Source organism: Crotalus tigris, unplaced genomic scaffold, assembly GCF_016545835.1.
Source record: "Crotalus tigris isolate CLP2741 ecotype Arizona unplaced genomic scaffold, ASM1654583v1 scf7180000017685.4511686, whole genome shotgun sequence".
Classification (NCBI taxonomy): domain Eukaryota; kingdom Metazoa; phylum Chordata; class Lepidosauria; order Squamata; family Viperidae; genus Crotalus; species Crotalus tigris.
The window spans coordinates 4,426,471-4,443,353 of record NW_024096565.1 but is presented as its reverse complement, the minus strand read 5'-3'; the positions used below and the strand labels follow the sequence as shown (position 1 = coordinate 4,443,353).

At 34.7% G+C, this 16,883-nt stretch overlaps 1 protein-coding gene across 17 annotated transcripts in view; it reads right to left on the bottom strand.

The window, feature by feature from the left end:
* DOCK9 (dedicator of cytokinesis 9) overlaps nucleotides 1-16,883 on the bottom strand; it is a 118,876-nt gene that overhangs the window by 36,479 nt on the left and 65,514 nt on the right. For 16 of the 17 annotated variants that reach the window (XM_039337773.1, XM_039337767.1, XM_039337777.1 and 13 more), the window contains exons 19-33: nucleotides 14,930-15,022; nucleotides 13,846-13,969; nucleotides 13,351-13,472; nucleotides 13,167-13,253; nucleotides 11,988-12,077; nucleotides 11,120-11,235; nucleotides 9,636-9,705; nucleotides 9,409-9,534; nucleotides 8,931-9,002; nucleotides 8,245-8,391; nucleotides 6,370-6,453; nucleotides 4,365-4,476; nucleotides 2,754-2,932; nucleotides 617-733; nucleotides 385-505 (exon numbers count right to left, since the gene is read on the bottom strand). In XM_039337773.1, coding sequence (XP_039193707.1) covers nucleotides 385-505; nucleotides 617-733; nucleotides 2,754-2,932; nucleotides 4,365-4,476; nucleotides 6,370-6,453; nucleotides 8,245-8,391; nucleotides 8,931-9,002; nucleotides 9,409-9,534; nucleotides 9,636-9,705; nucleotides 11,120-11,235; nucleotides 11,988-12,077; nucleotides 13,167-13,253; nucleotides 13,351-13,472; nucleotides 13,846-13,969; nucleotides 14,930-15,022 — 1,660 coding nt within the window. The remainder of the gene's footprint in view (nucleotides 1-384; nucleotides 506-616; nucleotides 734-2,753; nucleotides 2,933-4,364; nucleotides 4,477-6,369; nucleotides 6,454-8,244; nucleotides 8,392-8,930; nucleotides 9,003-9,408; nucleotides 9,535-9,635; nucleotides 9,706-11,119; nucleotides 11,236-11,987; nucleotides 12,078-13,166; nucleotides 13,254-13,350; nucleotides 13,473-13,845; nucleotides 13,970-14,929; nucleotides 15,023-16,883) is intronic. The other variant, XM_039337768.1, reaches the window with a different exon arrangement.

Sequence of the window (16,883 nt, the reverse complement as noted above, 5' to 3'; positions counted from 1 at the left end):
GCACCAACTCAGGGATAAAAGGTTGCCCTATGCCTATGTTTATGTATGTTGAAATGGAGATGAGGTGAGTATCAGGGTTGTATTTAATACTAAGGATAAAAATGAATAACACTGGGATTATCAATGGGAGAAATAGAACCTCATAATGACATGGCTCCATTTTCAGTAACGGAAATTATTACTTCATATTTATTTTAGGACTTGAAATGAAATAGTTGTATGTCCCATTTTAGTCCTGTAAAGAGCCAAATGTGGCCCTAGTCAAAAGCTTTACAGCAATATGAGAACTTAAGATGTCACATCCCAACTTCATTCATTATAAATATTGATTTTATTTCTCATAAGCATGTATGTTGCAAATCACTAAATTCTGTATATGGTTACCAATGCCTGATATAGCACCAAACAAATCTTTCTGGAGGCTGCTGTCAAGAGCATTCACAGATTTTTGTGGAGTCATCAATGGATTTGCAGTTGGTAAATTAAGTGATTCATCCTTTGCATTCTGTTAAAAAGATGCAAAATATTTTTTCATCCTTTGATATGTATAATTTTTATATTAAAGAGATATTTATACACTGAGATTTATGACACTTTTATAAAAAAATATGCTTACACTGCTAGGAGCATTGACAGGGAAGGGTGAAATATCCTTGACATCAATTCGATGAACGTTTTCTATCAGTAGACCAAATATTGGCAGATACAAGGTCGCTATCCTTGCTTGATGACTCTGTAAAAGAATATTTAAGTTCATTATTAAACCAAAATAAAAATACATTACGTAAATGTCCACAAATTTAATCAGATGTCTTCTAGTTTTAAGTTGTTCATTTAGTTATAACCATCAGGGGTTTGACATTTAACATTGAAAGTCTACATTACTGCACAATTACCAGAGAAGGATTTTAAATTAGATTCATGGATGTTTTATCTCTCTATATATTCCTTGATACCAGTAGCCAATCTGATTAAATGTTTTAAGAGGTCAACATATTTCCAATTCCTAACATCTGTGAAGTTCAAGTAACTTGGAGTGCTGATTGATAGCATTTTCCAGATGTGGGAAAAAGAGTTGCTAATTATTCACTGGCTTGAGGAAAAGCAGTAGAATAATCCTATCCAAATTTAAGTTTAAAGAATATAGATAAAATTGTTTTTAGTATTTTTCTAGAGCAGCGGTTCTCAGCCTATGGGTCGTGACCCCATTTGGGGTCGATCGACCATTTTTCGGGGGTCGCCAAAGAAGGCGATCCGCCATTTTCTCCCCCCAGGGGGCAGGGCCGCGCATGCGCGCCGCACATGGGGGTGCGTGCACGCGCGCTGCGCATGGGGGCGGGCCGCGCATGCGCAGAACATTTGTGTGACAGGGGTCGCCATCACAGAAACGTTGAGAACCACTGTTCTAGAGCAATTCACAAATTAAAATTTACTCAATTATTGGGTTACTCTGTAAATAAATATTATATTGTCTGTTCATAATAAATTCTTCTATAATATGAGAATCCATAAAAGCTGAAATTTCATGAATAATGTCATTTTATTATTTACTTACTTATTAAATTTATTTGTTGCCTATCTCACTGTTTGGGACTACTCTAGGAAGCTTACTTAATAAAAGTAACAAAAAGGAAGAAAAGGAAAGGAGTGCAAACAGAACAAAAGTATAAAAAAGCCCAACAAAATAAACAATGACAGAGGAAAACAATAATATATCAATATTATATTATTCCCTCTTTCCAAATTTCTACTGTCAAATAAAAATCATAAATATATGTATGCATATTAAAGAAAACAAATCAACAAATTATAAATGAACTGAATAATTTTCACCAATGTTCTATAGAATAAATCAGTATTCTCTAAATCCTGAAATATTAGGGCCAATTTGCTAGTTTTGTAAATGTGGTCTGATAATCTACTATCTAAAATAAATGATTCAGTTTTAAATGAAAATTCCAGAAATGTATGATGCTTTGATTACTTTTCAGATATTTATATACCTCTGTACAATGCTTTTTTTGTAAAAAAAAAAAAAAAAAAAGGTGCCGGAACTCACACACGTTATACAACCCGCCTTGCCTACCCTACAAGGTTCCATCCAAAAAAGGTGCCGGAACTCTGTTCTGGGTGTTCTATGACCAAAAAAAGCCCTGCCTCTGTAAATGTATAGGGCTACTCTTTTATTGTTGTGTCTTGCCCTTCAGATGGCAATACAGTAGAATGTTAAAACCAATCAGTTTTTTCCCCTTCACAGTATGGTATCAGTTTATCAATACTGGAAATAAATGAAGATGTTACAGGTTTAGAAAGATCTCCACAAGAAGACTGAAAATATTTCAAGGTTTTGAATAGCATAACATTTATTAGTTTGGAAAATTAATTTTTAAGAGCTGGGATTCTATTTCAAATGGAAAACACAGCAAATTTAGTCCTGCAAGAACTGATATCAGGCAAAAGATATTTTTTAATAGTCATTTCCAGAGGGAAAATTAAATAAGGGCACAAGAAGGGGTTTGGACACGGTGTAAGCCTCCTACTAAATACAATGTTTAAATCACAGCAGTGCAGATCTACTTCTGTTTATGCAGTGAGCGGAGAAGCCAACAGTGCCTAGAACATCTTTACCATTAGAGCACAACAGTATGTGAAGCCCTGGAATTTCTCTGAATTCTCAGTGTAATTAGAATATTCTGTACATAACTATATTAATAATTAACTTTACATAGTAAGCATTCTGGCAATCTGCTTACCTTTAAAGCGTATCTGTCATCAAAAGAATGTTTTATCATTAGATTCTTCAAAACTCCAATTGCAATTTGTCGTATCTCTCTGAATTCCTGCAGTGCATTTCCCACCTCTCTTAGAAGCAGTCCCACCAAAAAGTGATGCTTGCAGAAGTCATCCGATAAGGAGTAGTCTAGCTGAAGATCTGAAATCAAGCATCACACAGTTTTATTTTATTTCTATGCTGGTCTTCCTCTTAGATGAATCCAGAAAGGCTGAATGGGTATAAAAGAAGACTGAAAAATCATCATAATAAATTCATCAATGCATACAAACACAGACACTTAGACACATATGCACACAACCCATTTAAAAAATGACATAATTTTAGAAAAACAGAAAGCTGGATAAATAACAAGCTTCATATGAACCCTGGTAAGATTAAATGTCTGTAAGTGAATCTTCGTAAGAAGGATTGTCTGTGGATGGGTAGGGGAGCCACTGCATCTGGGAGTTTATCATTTTTGGTCCTGAATGGGGTTGCACTACACTAGACAGACCCAGAGATTAATCTGGAGATGTTCTCCTGAACATGGGGCTCCTGCTCAAACAGCAGGTGATAGTTGTGGCTCGGAGGCCCTTTCCTCAACTTGGCATTGTGTGCCATTTGCATATATTATAAACCAGGAATATAAGAATACCCAAAAGCTAGGTGTCCAAAGATATATTTTCTTACAAATAGCTGAAGTTTGAATGTCTCTTCAGAACTGGTCTGGAATCAGGTGGTGCCAAAGTGGAAATAAATAAGCAAATAATTTAAGGCTATTTCCCAATGCAGCACAAGAAACTGTTAAGATACACAGGCTTGAAGCACATTGGATCAGAAAGAATTATTTGTGCACTTCTCCATAACCAGCTCTATCAGAACCAGATGAAATAAAAAAAGTACAACTACTGTACTACTAACTGTGGAGTCCACGGGATATGAGTGCATGTGTGAAACCTGTAAAAAATGAGTGTAACTTCAATTACACCATTGTGGCTGTCGTGTTGACTTTTTTGAGCACACCCTGTGTTATCCCTGATTTCCAGGTTCTCTAGCAAATGCTACAGTAAAGAACATCCTGCATTTTATTTTTTTCAGTTTATTGTGATATATTTATGCATTTTCATTTTGTTTCCAGTGAAGGCTGATACGTCATGTTTTAAATGTTTCTTTTTATAAACTCTAGCATCATTCAAACACGAAATTCCTGCATTTGCCTTTCTGTACACATTACTATCATTTCTAAAATTAAAGTTTATGATTGGGAAACACACTTCACACCTACCTCCAGGAATATCGTTTGACTCCACTATAAAGAAAGCTAATTCAAAGAAAAAGAGAAGCAAAAATAGACAAAAACTAGCATGTTGTTCACTCCCCTCATGTCTAACAAAGAAACTGAATTACATATTAAATTACCTATGAATTTTTACTTTACCATTTATTATATACAGAACTGAAGCAGGAAGAATTTATTATTTAAATTAGAGTACAAAATTCCAATATATATTTCTTAAAATATGAAGATTTTTTTAAAGGTAAGTTTATTGTTCTAGGAATATCAATTTAACTGTATCAAATATAAATTTACCTCTATATCTCTGAATCCTTCCTGTTCCAAATGGCATAGGAAGATTTAAAGGAATGTAATGTTCGTGATTACATACTGCTCGGAGAAATTCAAATTTGAATTCAAAAAGAGCCTAAAAAATATGTTGAAGTTATAAGTTATGATCTATTAGAATTAACATGTTAATCAAAAAAGGCAAGGAAATTAATCTTCAGATCATTGGGTCAATATCCTAAATATTAGCAAAGCAATGGTTATATGTATATAATAATCTTAAAGAATTTTATGGATGTAGACACTTGCATATAAACACAATAATTATGGATTATTTGCCCATTCTTGATTCATTTTCTATTTCTGCTGCAATTACATAGATTGTGTACCAGTTATATTATCAGCAGCTTCTAATAATTTCTGAATCTAGTTCAAATCAAGTTATGAATACATTTTGCCATTTTATATATTGCCAGTGGATGGCAATATACAACAATATTTATCTTCTAACATAAAAAAACGAAAAAACGCCTCATCAGCTTAGCATTAGAAAAAGGATCAAGGCAATTTTGCAGAACTAGCATGCCACAATTTAGTCTCATTTATTACATTTTAACCCCTAACAGTCCAATTAACTAAATCTGATATAGATATGAATATGCCAAAAATACTCCCTAAACCAGGGGTCCTCAACCCCAAGGACTATGGCCTGAATAGAAACTGGGTCGTGCAAGTGTGCAAAACCATCCCCTCTCCCCCTCCTGCTGCCACTATTGCTGCCGGTCTGCAGACCCAGAAAGGTTGGGGACTGCTGCCCGAAAGGAACTCCTAGATTGGGATGGTTGAGTTGTCTCCCTCTTCCTGATTAGTTTTTCCTTACATAAACTGAAATCCTGCACTCTGGGCGACTTCTCATGAATCTGGTAAAGTAAGGTGACTTGTAATAATCTCACTGCAGCTAATCATTTTGATCTATATATGTCATCTAAATCAGGATTCCCCCAATCTCTGAAGACCTGGCTCCACCATTTCGCTTCGGGCTCATAGAAGAGCACAAAGCCATGAGGCTGGTTAGCACCCCGAAGTCCTACTCCACTTTTTAATTAATTTTTAATGTTGAAATTAACTATCCTTGCCTCTAATTTAAATTTTTATATTCAGTTTTTATGTTTTTAACATTTTATTTGTACACCACCCACTGTCCTCCTGTGAGGGAGAAGGACGGTTTCTAAATTTGATAAAAAATAGTTTTCTGGATCTACATTACATAGGAAAAATTTGCATATGACTGTATTGATGATATTCCTATCCAAGCTCATTTGTTAAAGTTTATTGAAAAGTTCTTAGATATCTAATTACATTCTCTTGAACTAAGTGAACTCAGCATGTTAATATAACCCCCCTATATGGAAGATAAGAGGCTCAATTCAATTACTGTTCAGTTACTGCATGCTGCAATAACTAAGAAGATTTGGGGTAGATTACATGTAGTTCTCAAGTTATGACAGTTGGCTCCAAAATTTCTGTTGCTAAGTGAGACATTTGTTAAGTGAGTTTTGCCCCATTTTACAACCTTTCTTGCCACAATTATTAAGTGAATCACTGCAGTTGTTAAGTTAGTAACACTAACTTGTTAATTGAATCTGGCTTCCTCATTGTTATAGGTCTGAAAAAGTGATTGCATGACCCTGGGACACTGCAACCGTCATAAATATGAATCAGTTGCCAAGAATCTGAATTTTGATCATGTGACCATGGAGATGCTGCAATGGTCATAAGTGTGAAAAATGGTCATAAGTCACTTTTTTCAGTGCTGTTGTAACTTCAAATGGTTATTAAATGAACTGTTGTTAAGTCGAGGACTAACTGTACACCAGAATCACTGCAATCTCTTTAGCATGGGCTTCTTAGAAGAACAAAACAACAGTCTTTGAATTTACACTGAAAGTTCATATATCTAAATTTTCCTAAACATAATAGGAAAATACTACCATTATTTCCCAATTCAAGAATTGTTTTTGTTGTATAGTACCTTTGGATCTCCTGGAGCAAAGAAGCTAATATAGTTGTTAATTTGCTTGAATATAAATCCTCTGTCCATAAAGGTGAAACATCGCTACAAAGCAAAGCAAAACAAAACAGTCACTGGTAGTTACATTTCTTTATATTTTTTTGGTATTTGGAAAAGACATGTTATGTGTTAAATTAGTCTAAAGCAGGAGTTCTCAACCCCGGGGCTGCGGCCCACTATCAGGCAATGACCTATTCAGAACTAGGATGTGGAAGCAGTGGGCTGGCGCACTCATGTGTGTGCAGCTCAACCTGCCCAAGTGGCAAGCTGGCATGAACTCACAAGCACAAACATGCACAGCTCAACTTGCACAAGTCGAGCTGTGCGCACTTGCACACTGGTCCACCGCTCATGTAACTTGAGCTGCGTGCCAGCCTGCCACTCTTGCAACCCAGTTCTCCTCTCCCTTGCCCAGCCAGGCTGCCAAGCTGCAAAGGTTGGGGAATGCTGGTCTAAAGGGCAAACAATAGCTAAATATTAGACCTTTTCATAATACATACATTTTAGATTTTAAATCAAAATATTCTCTGAATAATTCTATCAAATGACTTCAGTTTATCACCAGTACAAGGCCACTCAGTGATAACTAATATTATTAAAAATAGAATGTATACATTCATGCAAAATGTTTCGCTGATTATAGAAAAGCCTTCATTGGTATTGATCACATCAAGTTGTGGAAAGTGCTCAGAAAAACAAAACCCCAGAACATCAGGAGAAACTTATAAACAGGTCAGGAACCCACAGTACTTATAGAACATAGCAAAACAGACAGGCTCTGGGCTGGCAAAAAAATTCAATAAGTGAAACAGACTCTCCTCTTATTTATTCAATCTATATGCAATATAGATTAAGGGAAGCTGGATTGGAAAAATATGAACATAATTTTAATATTGGACAAAGAAACATCAATAACCTGCACTATGCTGATGACACTTTCTAATAGTCAAAACTGCAAAGTATCTGCAAATTCTAGAACTAAAATTCAAAGACATGTTTGGGGGGGGGGGGAAATGGGACTAAATATAAATTAGACCAAAAGTAATGACAAGAAGTAGAACAATCAACCTTAGAACTGACAATGAAGATATTGAAGAAATGAATCACTTTTGCCTTTTAGGATGAGCCTTCAACAGTAAAGGAACAAGAAGTCAAGAAATATGCTGCAGACTAGCACTTGGTAGAGCAGCCATGAAAGCCCTGGAAAATATATTCAAACACCATGAAATAGGGGAGTATTGATGCCTTTGAACTTTGGTGTTGGAGAAGAACTCTCTGAGGATACCACAGATAGCCAAGAAAACAAACAGATACATCATTGAACAAATCAACCCAGAGTTCTCACTCAGGGCACAAATGTCCAGTTCTCCCTTGAAATATAAATTGACCAGTTTCACTCGAGGCATAAAAGATTAAACGGGCTACTTTGGAAACATTATGTGAAGACTTAGCTCTCTAAAGGAGGCTGTTACTGCAAAAATCAGCAGTAAGAGGGATGGACCCATTTACAGTGGTAGCATTGTAAAACCAGATTAGAACAGATCATTCTGCAGAAAATATATATGTGTAATCACTAAGAGTCAATACTGGCTTGATGGCATATAATCAATCAATTAATTATACTTCGAAGGCTTAGCAGGGAAGCATTTTGATCATTTTTACTATGTATTATTTATATTTTAAAATGGCATTGTGAGATTCTTGTAAGCTGTCTAATGTTGCAACACTGAGGCAGTATAGAAATTATTTCAATAAATAAATGCCCTCAATATATCTGAACAATTCACAGCCATTTGGAAGAACTAATGAGGACATACATACATACAATATACTTACTTTTATGAAGACAGCAAGACTATAGTTTGCATTCTTTGATGCTTCTGGGTTATCCTTATATTTTTGAGTAATGTGGGGCATCAGCATATTGACAACAGTTTCCACAGCATGATGAAATGATGCTGAAAATCGCTGATTTCTTAGCAACTAGAAACAGACAAATTAGAATTTACAAATGGGAACACTGCAAAATTATCCTGTTTATCCATAACATTATGTATAAAGTTTTCAATTCTGAAACTTCAGCTACAAGAATTCCATGCTGTTGAAAAATACTGAAACACCTTTATCTACATATCTATGAAGTTATAAGAAATATTGCTCAAAAATATTTATTCAACTAGTTTAGTGAGAGTAGTAGTACTCATCACTTCTTGTAATGAAAAATTATAGAAAATAAATACACTGTCAAGAGAGTATTTGCAATTATAAACCAAAATCAATTTATAGATTACACTTCAATAAAAAAATAGATATATAGATATGATTGTAATTAAACAGCTTTCCATTTGCAGCAGTTTTCTGCAACTTGCTATCTGTAGAATATAATTCCCACTGTCCTAGACAGCACTACCACTATTTTGTAGCCAGTAAATGGCAGCAGGGATTAGAGATAGAGACAGACAGATCCATTTTTAAAGGTCAAAAATGAGTATCATAACCTCTTGAAATAGCAGATCATTTACCTTTACTTTAGCATTTTCCAGGAGGTGCTGGGCCATTGATTTGATCAAAATTTCAAAGAAAAACCAGGAATACTATTGAAGAAACAAAACAGTAAGTAAATTACCTTCTTTTTTAATAAATAACTCAAGGCAGAGAACATATATGTAATACTCCTTCATCCTCAATTTTTCCCACAACAACAACAACCCTGTGAGATGAGTTGGGTAGAGAAAAATGTCTGGCCCAAATTCATCAAGATGGCTTTAATGCCTAAGGTGGGACTACAACGCATGTATTCTACTGTATATAAGCAATACAAGTATATTTATAGGTAATATATTGTTTAGTATGTAAGAACAATATAAGTATTCATTTATATCTATAAGTTATACAACTGTTATTGTCAATTATTACAATTATGAAGTGCTAAAATTCTTTTCAGATCTGAGAAACTCTTCAATTGATGATATAGACAAAATATCATTTCTCCTTATGTACCTTAAGCAGCTTGTTGCTTGTGAGGAAGTCAGTACATGGCTTCAAGATTGTTGTCATGGTTTTGGCAAGTTCTTCATGTACAGTTTTATATTCTGAAGCAATATAAGTTTCTCCTTTAAAAACGTACTTGGGATAAGGAAAATAAAAGAGCTTACATTATGCAAAAAATATTCAGAATTATATTTATCAGGCAACTTTTAAACAAAGCACATTTATATATTTGATACCTTGACATAGGATCTCAAATAGCTATCCAATCCTTCTTCATGACAATGGGCAACCACATGGATAATAACCCTAAGTAAAATAAAGTTTACAGTAAGATATCCTCACACTTTAAATATTTTTAAAGTCAACAATTGGCACATTATAGGCAGTCCTCAGCTTACAAGCCGTAGTGGCACAGTGGTTAGAAGGCAGTGTTGGAAGCTAATTCTGCTGACTGCCAGGGGTTCGCCAGCTCAAAATTGACTCAGCCTTCCATCCTTCCGAGGTCAGTAAAATGAGGACCCAGATTGTTGGGGGCAATATGCTGACTTTGTAAACCGCTTAGAGAGGACTAGAAACCACTGTGAAGAGGTATATATGTCTAAATGCTATTTTTATTGCTACAATCACAATTGGGACAGGACTTTCCATTGAAAGTCATTGAGGTTATTGAGTTGGACCTAATTTTACAACAATTTTTACAGTGGTTGTTAAATGAGTCCAGCTTCCCCAGAGCTTCCTGGAGGCAAATTCCCAGTATATGGGTGGTGATGGTTGCTGTGTGATGAAAGAAAAGTTTCCTTATGAATAAGCCATAGAAGCAGAGTATGAGTGTCTACAAAGTCTGTGCTTGCTGAGCATAAAGGCTGCTCCGAAGAAGAGTCAGGTATGAGAGGTTGGAGAAGTTTAAGGGAAGTGTGCTTTGCCCAACTCCAGTTGGTAGGCCAGCTGTAGATCTACCAGAAGCAAGAGGATCTCACCACAGAAACTCAAACCCTTATCATTATGTGTTTTGATCATTGCCAATGTAAGCTGCTCAAAAAATGATGAATAGCTGTGTGTAGTTGAGTTTGTCTTCTCCTTCCCTCACGAGCCTTATTAAGGTGCTGGTTGGTATAGGTTGTAATTTACTGTAACTTGCTAACAATATGTAGTACATAATAATAGCTGTAGAACCCTGCAAATGTCCCATTTCATTATCTGTATTACCTATTTCTATTAACTTTGGGTGTAATTTAAAGTACTGATCATTTCCTATAAAATCCTATGTGGCTTGGTACCAAGTTATTTCTGGAGCCACTTCCTCCAACCCATATTGATTCACTTGAGCTATGTGTACTGGAAGAAATTTTGAGTAACTCCCATTTCCATGCAGTAGGGAGGGCAGAGGCTTGGAGGCATTGGTTTTCAGGGAAAGGGTATGTACTATAAAGTAGCTTCCCTTTAGATATTAGATTGATTTTAACAGTATTAGTCTTCTGTACTCTAAAACAAGGTGAAGTATATTACTCCAAAGAGTTTACATGAAGAGATAGAATGTCCATAACTGTTGCTTTTATCCCACATTAATAGTTTCATGGTTCTCTATGTGTCTGTTTTAGTCTTACCATTAATGTTTCCTTTTTTATTTTGTTATTGATACTTTTAATTATATTAAACCGCCAAGAATCTGGTCAACTATGTTGCATAAAATCTGGTAAAAAATATGTTAAAACCTTTTTACCTTGTCACATTCACTGCAACATCTTCCTGAGTTGCTCTTGTAAGAACTCTAAATAATTGGTTTAAAATAGTAGGCAGAAATGCTATCATGACATGTCCCTCCATAGCGTGAAGGCTCTAGAATAAAAACAGTGACACAAATGGATTTTGTTTCTAACATATTTATTGTCAAAACAAAGGGTCTATGGTTATAATTCCATTAAAACTTCACTTGAAGAAAATGAAGTTCTAACAAGACTGACAGATTCACACCAAACTGAGAATGTTTTAAAAACAGAATACAAATTCGGTAAGATAAGCAAGCCAATTTCTACGTTATTTCATAGCTTGCCCAAAGAATCAAGACAGATAAGAACAGATAAGATGAGAAAATACTATTTTACAGACATACTTTTATTCAAGTGATAAAACCAGAAGAAAAGCACCATGCTGCTGTTCTATTCTAATATAAGCCGAAAGGCTGCTGAACATGTCACATTAAAATTATTGTTGGGATATTTTAAATTAATCTTTTAAACAAGGTTAATATGTCAGACATCTAATATACCCGCTCCTTATTTAACAACAACCTAGGTTAGCGACCATTTCCAAATACAATGGTAGTCATAAATTTATTTTCTAACCAATGAGCATTTATGATCCAATTCTGTGTGCCTCACAACAATGCACGCTGTAGTGAGAGTAAAGCTAACATACCTGTACAACAGAACCTTATCTGAATGAGAGAGCAGCAAATAGTGATCTTTGCAGCATCTCTGTCTCTGTCTTTCTATCTCAAAGCTCCCCAACCTTTCTGGTTAGCAGCCTGGAAGGAAAGGGAGGAGCTGGGAAATGTGGTCAATTTTAGTCATCTCATAACAGTTTCATACCTTAAGATACTTCACAAGGTCAGCTCCTAAAGCTTGAGCACCAGACATAGTTTTTTGACAGTAATGGAAGAAATTGTTTAAATGCTGGTCCTAGTAAAAGAAGAGTAAACTATTAATATGATATCACTACTTCCATTTAAAAAGATCAATATACATATGGGGAAAAATGTTTTGACTTTCAAGAACTCAACAAAATTGAAAAGCTAAAGGAACACGTCCTTCCCTGTTGAGTTCTCATACATCATGAACAATATAACTTTATTAATTTCAATTAGGTATCACTTATTGCTCCTGAGCCTTTATTATTCTGGTACAAAGTGTTTGGAAGTTTTCATTTTTCTAATATTTCAAACACCAAAAATGTTAAAATATGCATGCAAAGACCAATTCCTCATTTTGGATTTTCAATAACTATTTCATAACTACAAATGGGGCCTCTGAGATGTACAAAATCTAATAAGATTTTGAACATTTTTATGCCTGTAATTCATTATTTTATTTAAAAAAGGCTGTGTCTAATTATGATTTAGTACTAATAAAAAGCATCCTCTTGCATATAACCTGCAATGAGTTCTTCCCTTCAACATACCAAATTGATACTTGCTTGAAAATCTCGTTTTCGGGGAAGTAGGGTGCAAGAAAAAACAGTGAAGCCTAGAGCAAAACATGCTCTCTTGCTCCTCCCTTTGTATTTTCTTACTCACACAAGGTCCCATTACATAAAACTCATAATTTTAATTTTGAAATGTGTTGGACAGATGTGACAGATTTGTTTATCCCATGACTTTTTCCCCAGAAAGTCAGAGTATTGTCCTCATCTTGTGCTAATCTAAAACCCAACACAAAGACAGGAAAATCTGCTATATATTCTTTCCAACTCTGCACTTGCAGAACTGATGCTTTTATCCTAGTTGGAATCCTGTCATGTACAGAGGAGAGGCTATGTGAGTTTACCTCCTTTTACTTCCCTTTCCTACACTTAGGTATAGATTCATAAACTTCCTTTCTGCCTTTTGTTCTCTGGGTTGATTGCTATAGTAAGATGGCAAGAAAGATAATCAAACTCTGATTGTGTCATATTTTTCATGTTATAATTACAGAATTATAAAATATAAGTTATTTGCAGATGAAATAAAATCAACACCTTTGGTCAAAAGTTACAGTGTAGTTAATACCAACCTGTGTATATACAGTGGAAACTAGGTGAGTTGAAATTGTCAGCAGTGGTTTGCCTCCATCTACCCATTTAATTTCAGGGCCAGAATGCTGATGTAAAAAGAAAAGTTGGTTATTTAATATGTTAAATACAAACCAACTTTATCTAAAAGCAAAAAAAAGGCAGGTATTATCTTGGAGTTTTTACTTTGCTCATGCCTGTCTCTTGACTGTTAAGATATCCACTTGGAAGATAAGCAGCTACTGGTATATGTTGTTCACTTGTCACCACTCTGCCATCTTTTAATAACTGAAGCCAAGAATATCCAACTAGAAGGAATGTAAAGAGAAATTATATCTTTGCTGTATTCTCTAATAAGTGTACAAACATATATTTCAGTAATCAATTCTATCGATTATTTGCAAGTTCTATAAGATAATTATTACTTAAGAAATTATCTACTTTAACATAAAATTATTTTAATGTGTAATCTGAAGTTCTAATTGAAAAGAGCAAGAATAATACATTAGTTTGCAATACTATTGAAGTGAAGGTATTTAGCAGTATATCACTTTTATATCAACCAGTATTGTTAAAAATACTCTAACATAAAGTAAATGGAAAGAACATATAGTGAATGTTATGATTAAATGTTTAATTTTAGCTAAATATATCACCTATAAAAAAACAACTCAATCAAACCTTGTGTTTCAATTATGTCCTTCTTCTTTGTGGTGCCTTTACTTGAACTGTCACAACTAACATGATAGAAGGTAAACAATAAATGGTGTTTTTCATGCAGCTGTGTGGGCAATTCTATTTTTACCTAAGAAGAAATAAAATAAAAGTTTTGGTTTGGAAAGTGTCTTCTAGTAGTAGTGATTATACAAGTTTTACACCTAAGCATATATACATTTACTACTGGACCAGATTGAAGAGATTTGGTATTAACCTATAAGACTTTAAACAATGAGGGACCAGTATACTGTCATACAGGCCTAGCTCCTATTGTAAGCAATTCGAGACCATCTGATTGTACCACATATTATCAGTTCTTATTTGGGGTGAAGAAGGAAGAGGACCTTTTCTGTCATGGCATTTTAAAATGATAACATAATAATCACCTAGAGTTAAAACTAACACAATCTTATTTCAATTTATGTTCTTGTTCAAAATATTTTTAATAATATTGACACATGATTTTTCATCATCGTACTACTATACTACTTGTGATTGCTGCTCTTTCCTGTTTGTGAATTCTATTGGCTAGAGACCAAACTTCAAATAACAAGTCTTCCTACTAGAATCAGAGTGCTGCTAAGATGAAAATTAGATCAAGTGAACTGAAATACTGATGAGTTTACAAAAATGGATAAAATATACATTTTAACATTTTAAAATATAGGATAGTATACAATTACATGCATTTTCTCCATTAATTATCATCTCATATGTTGCTACTCTTTGTATTTTTTTTTTGTATATGTTCCCTATTTTCTGTTTTTTTTAAAAGAAAAAATAGTTTTCTTGCATAACATTTTCCTTAAAGAATAATTGCAAAAAGATCTGGCATATTTATCACAAATAGTCTTACAGTGTTGGAAAATTAGCTGATATCACTGTGTCATTTTATGGGTAGAAAAAGTAGACAGACATATCTGCCTACCTCTGAATAAAAATGCTTGACGTGTTGCAAAGCAACTTCTTCCCTGTTATCCCACTGTGTTTCTGGAAAACAATTAAAATGGGCAAGGATTTTTGGAGAAAGGAAAGAAGACAAAGTTACCTCATCATAAAATTCTGGGTTTTGATGATGATGCAGAACTGCAGCAAAGGCTTGTCTTGTAAATATTGGACTCCCTGGTCTGCCATAGATGCACTAGGAATGAAAGAGAAGATTTATACTGATTTATACTGATCCAATTTTTTTAGATACAATTTCTGAAATATTTCATGTGAGATTTTTTTAATGTTTCCCTTTTTTAACTCTTCTACAAGATAAGCTAAGTTAGCAAGGCTTCTTTTTTAATTATGCCTCAATGGATGAAAAAATGCTCAGAAAATATTCTGCCAACCGTTGCTATATTTAACAATACTTAACAGTATGGTCGTGGGCACTTTGGTAGGGGTATGTGAGCCTAAGTGTGCTCTGAAGCATTTTTCAGCTTTCAGTCTAAAGTGCTTCACATTCCTACTGTACAACTTCTGGCATGTAATAACAAATACTCTGTGGTATATAGAATATATGATAAAAGGATTATTATTTCTTTAGAGATTGATTCTGTGTGTGGCGTGACTATGCCATTGTTCACTCCCTAGAGACTAAAATGGACGATCTGAAACTTCAGCTGGCCACAAACAAGGAGTGTATATCGGAGGTGGTAACCCTTTGAGAGCTGTATGCAACAAAATTTCATTTTGATATATGTTCATTGGTATATATTCAAAGTGACAATAAAGTTGTTGTTGTTATATAATGATGATGATGATGATGATGATGTGAAGGAAGAGGAGATGGCTATTGTATTAACAGAGCAGAGTTCAAACTCTGCTACAATTGCTTTCTTCAAGGGGGAATTCCTGGTTTTTACTGATGTTATTTTGTTATTCCTATGATGGATTTACAACTTGTACTTTCCTTGAACCTGATAATTCGTAACACAATGGAAAGCAACATAGAGATGAGAAATATATTGTAAACCTAAAAAACAAGGCAGGGTAATGCAGTGAGATAAACTGAGACTTGCTAAATTGCTTTTAACCCTTATTTAGTGTTTCTATATCTCTTAAAATAAAGGGGTTTTTTAAACCATGGTATTTCTTACATAACCTTGAAATCAGACTAGGAAAGTTAATAGGACTAGAATAGAATAGAATAGAATAGAATAGAATAGAATAGAATAGAATAGAATAGAATAGAATAGAACAGAATAGAATCTAGAAGGGACCTTGGGGGTCTTCTAGTCCAGTCCCCTGCTCAAGTAGGAAAACCTATACCATCACAGACAAGTAACTGTCTAGCCTCTTTTTGAAAATCTCCAGTGATGGAGTGCCCACGATTTCTGGGAGCAAGCTATTCCACTGGTTAATTATCTTCACTGTCAGGAAGTTTCTCCTTAATTCCAGGTTGCTTCTCTTTTTGATCAGTTTCCAACCATTGTTTCTTGTCCTGCCCTCTGGTGCTTTGGTGAATAACGTGACCCCCTCTTCTTTGTGGCAGCCTCTCAAATACTGCTATCATGTCTCCCCTATTCTTTTCTTTAGACTAGCCAAACCAAGTCTTGCAGCCATTCTTCGTATGTTTTAGTCTCCAGGCCTTTGATCATCTTAGTTGCTCTTCTCTGAATTTTTTCCAAATTCTCAACATCTTTTTTGTGATATGGTGACTAAAATTGGCTGCAGTATTCCAGGTGTGATCTTACTAGGGTTTTATAAAGCAGTACTAATACCTCATGTGATCTTGATTCTATGCCTCTGTTTATACAACCCAGGATTGTATTAGCTTTTTTGGCGGCTGCTGCACACTGCTGGCTCATGGTTAAGTGATCGTCCACTAGGACTCCAAGGTCCCTCAGTTATTGTTTTTAAGCCAGGTCTTGCCCAATCTGTACTTGTACCTTTGATTTTTCCTGCCTAAATGTAAAACTTTGCTTTTCTTCCCCACTGAAACTCATTTTGTTGGATAGGGCCCATTGTTCAAGTTTGTCAAGATCTTTTTGGATCCTTAGGTGGTCTTCTGG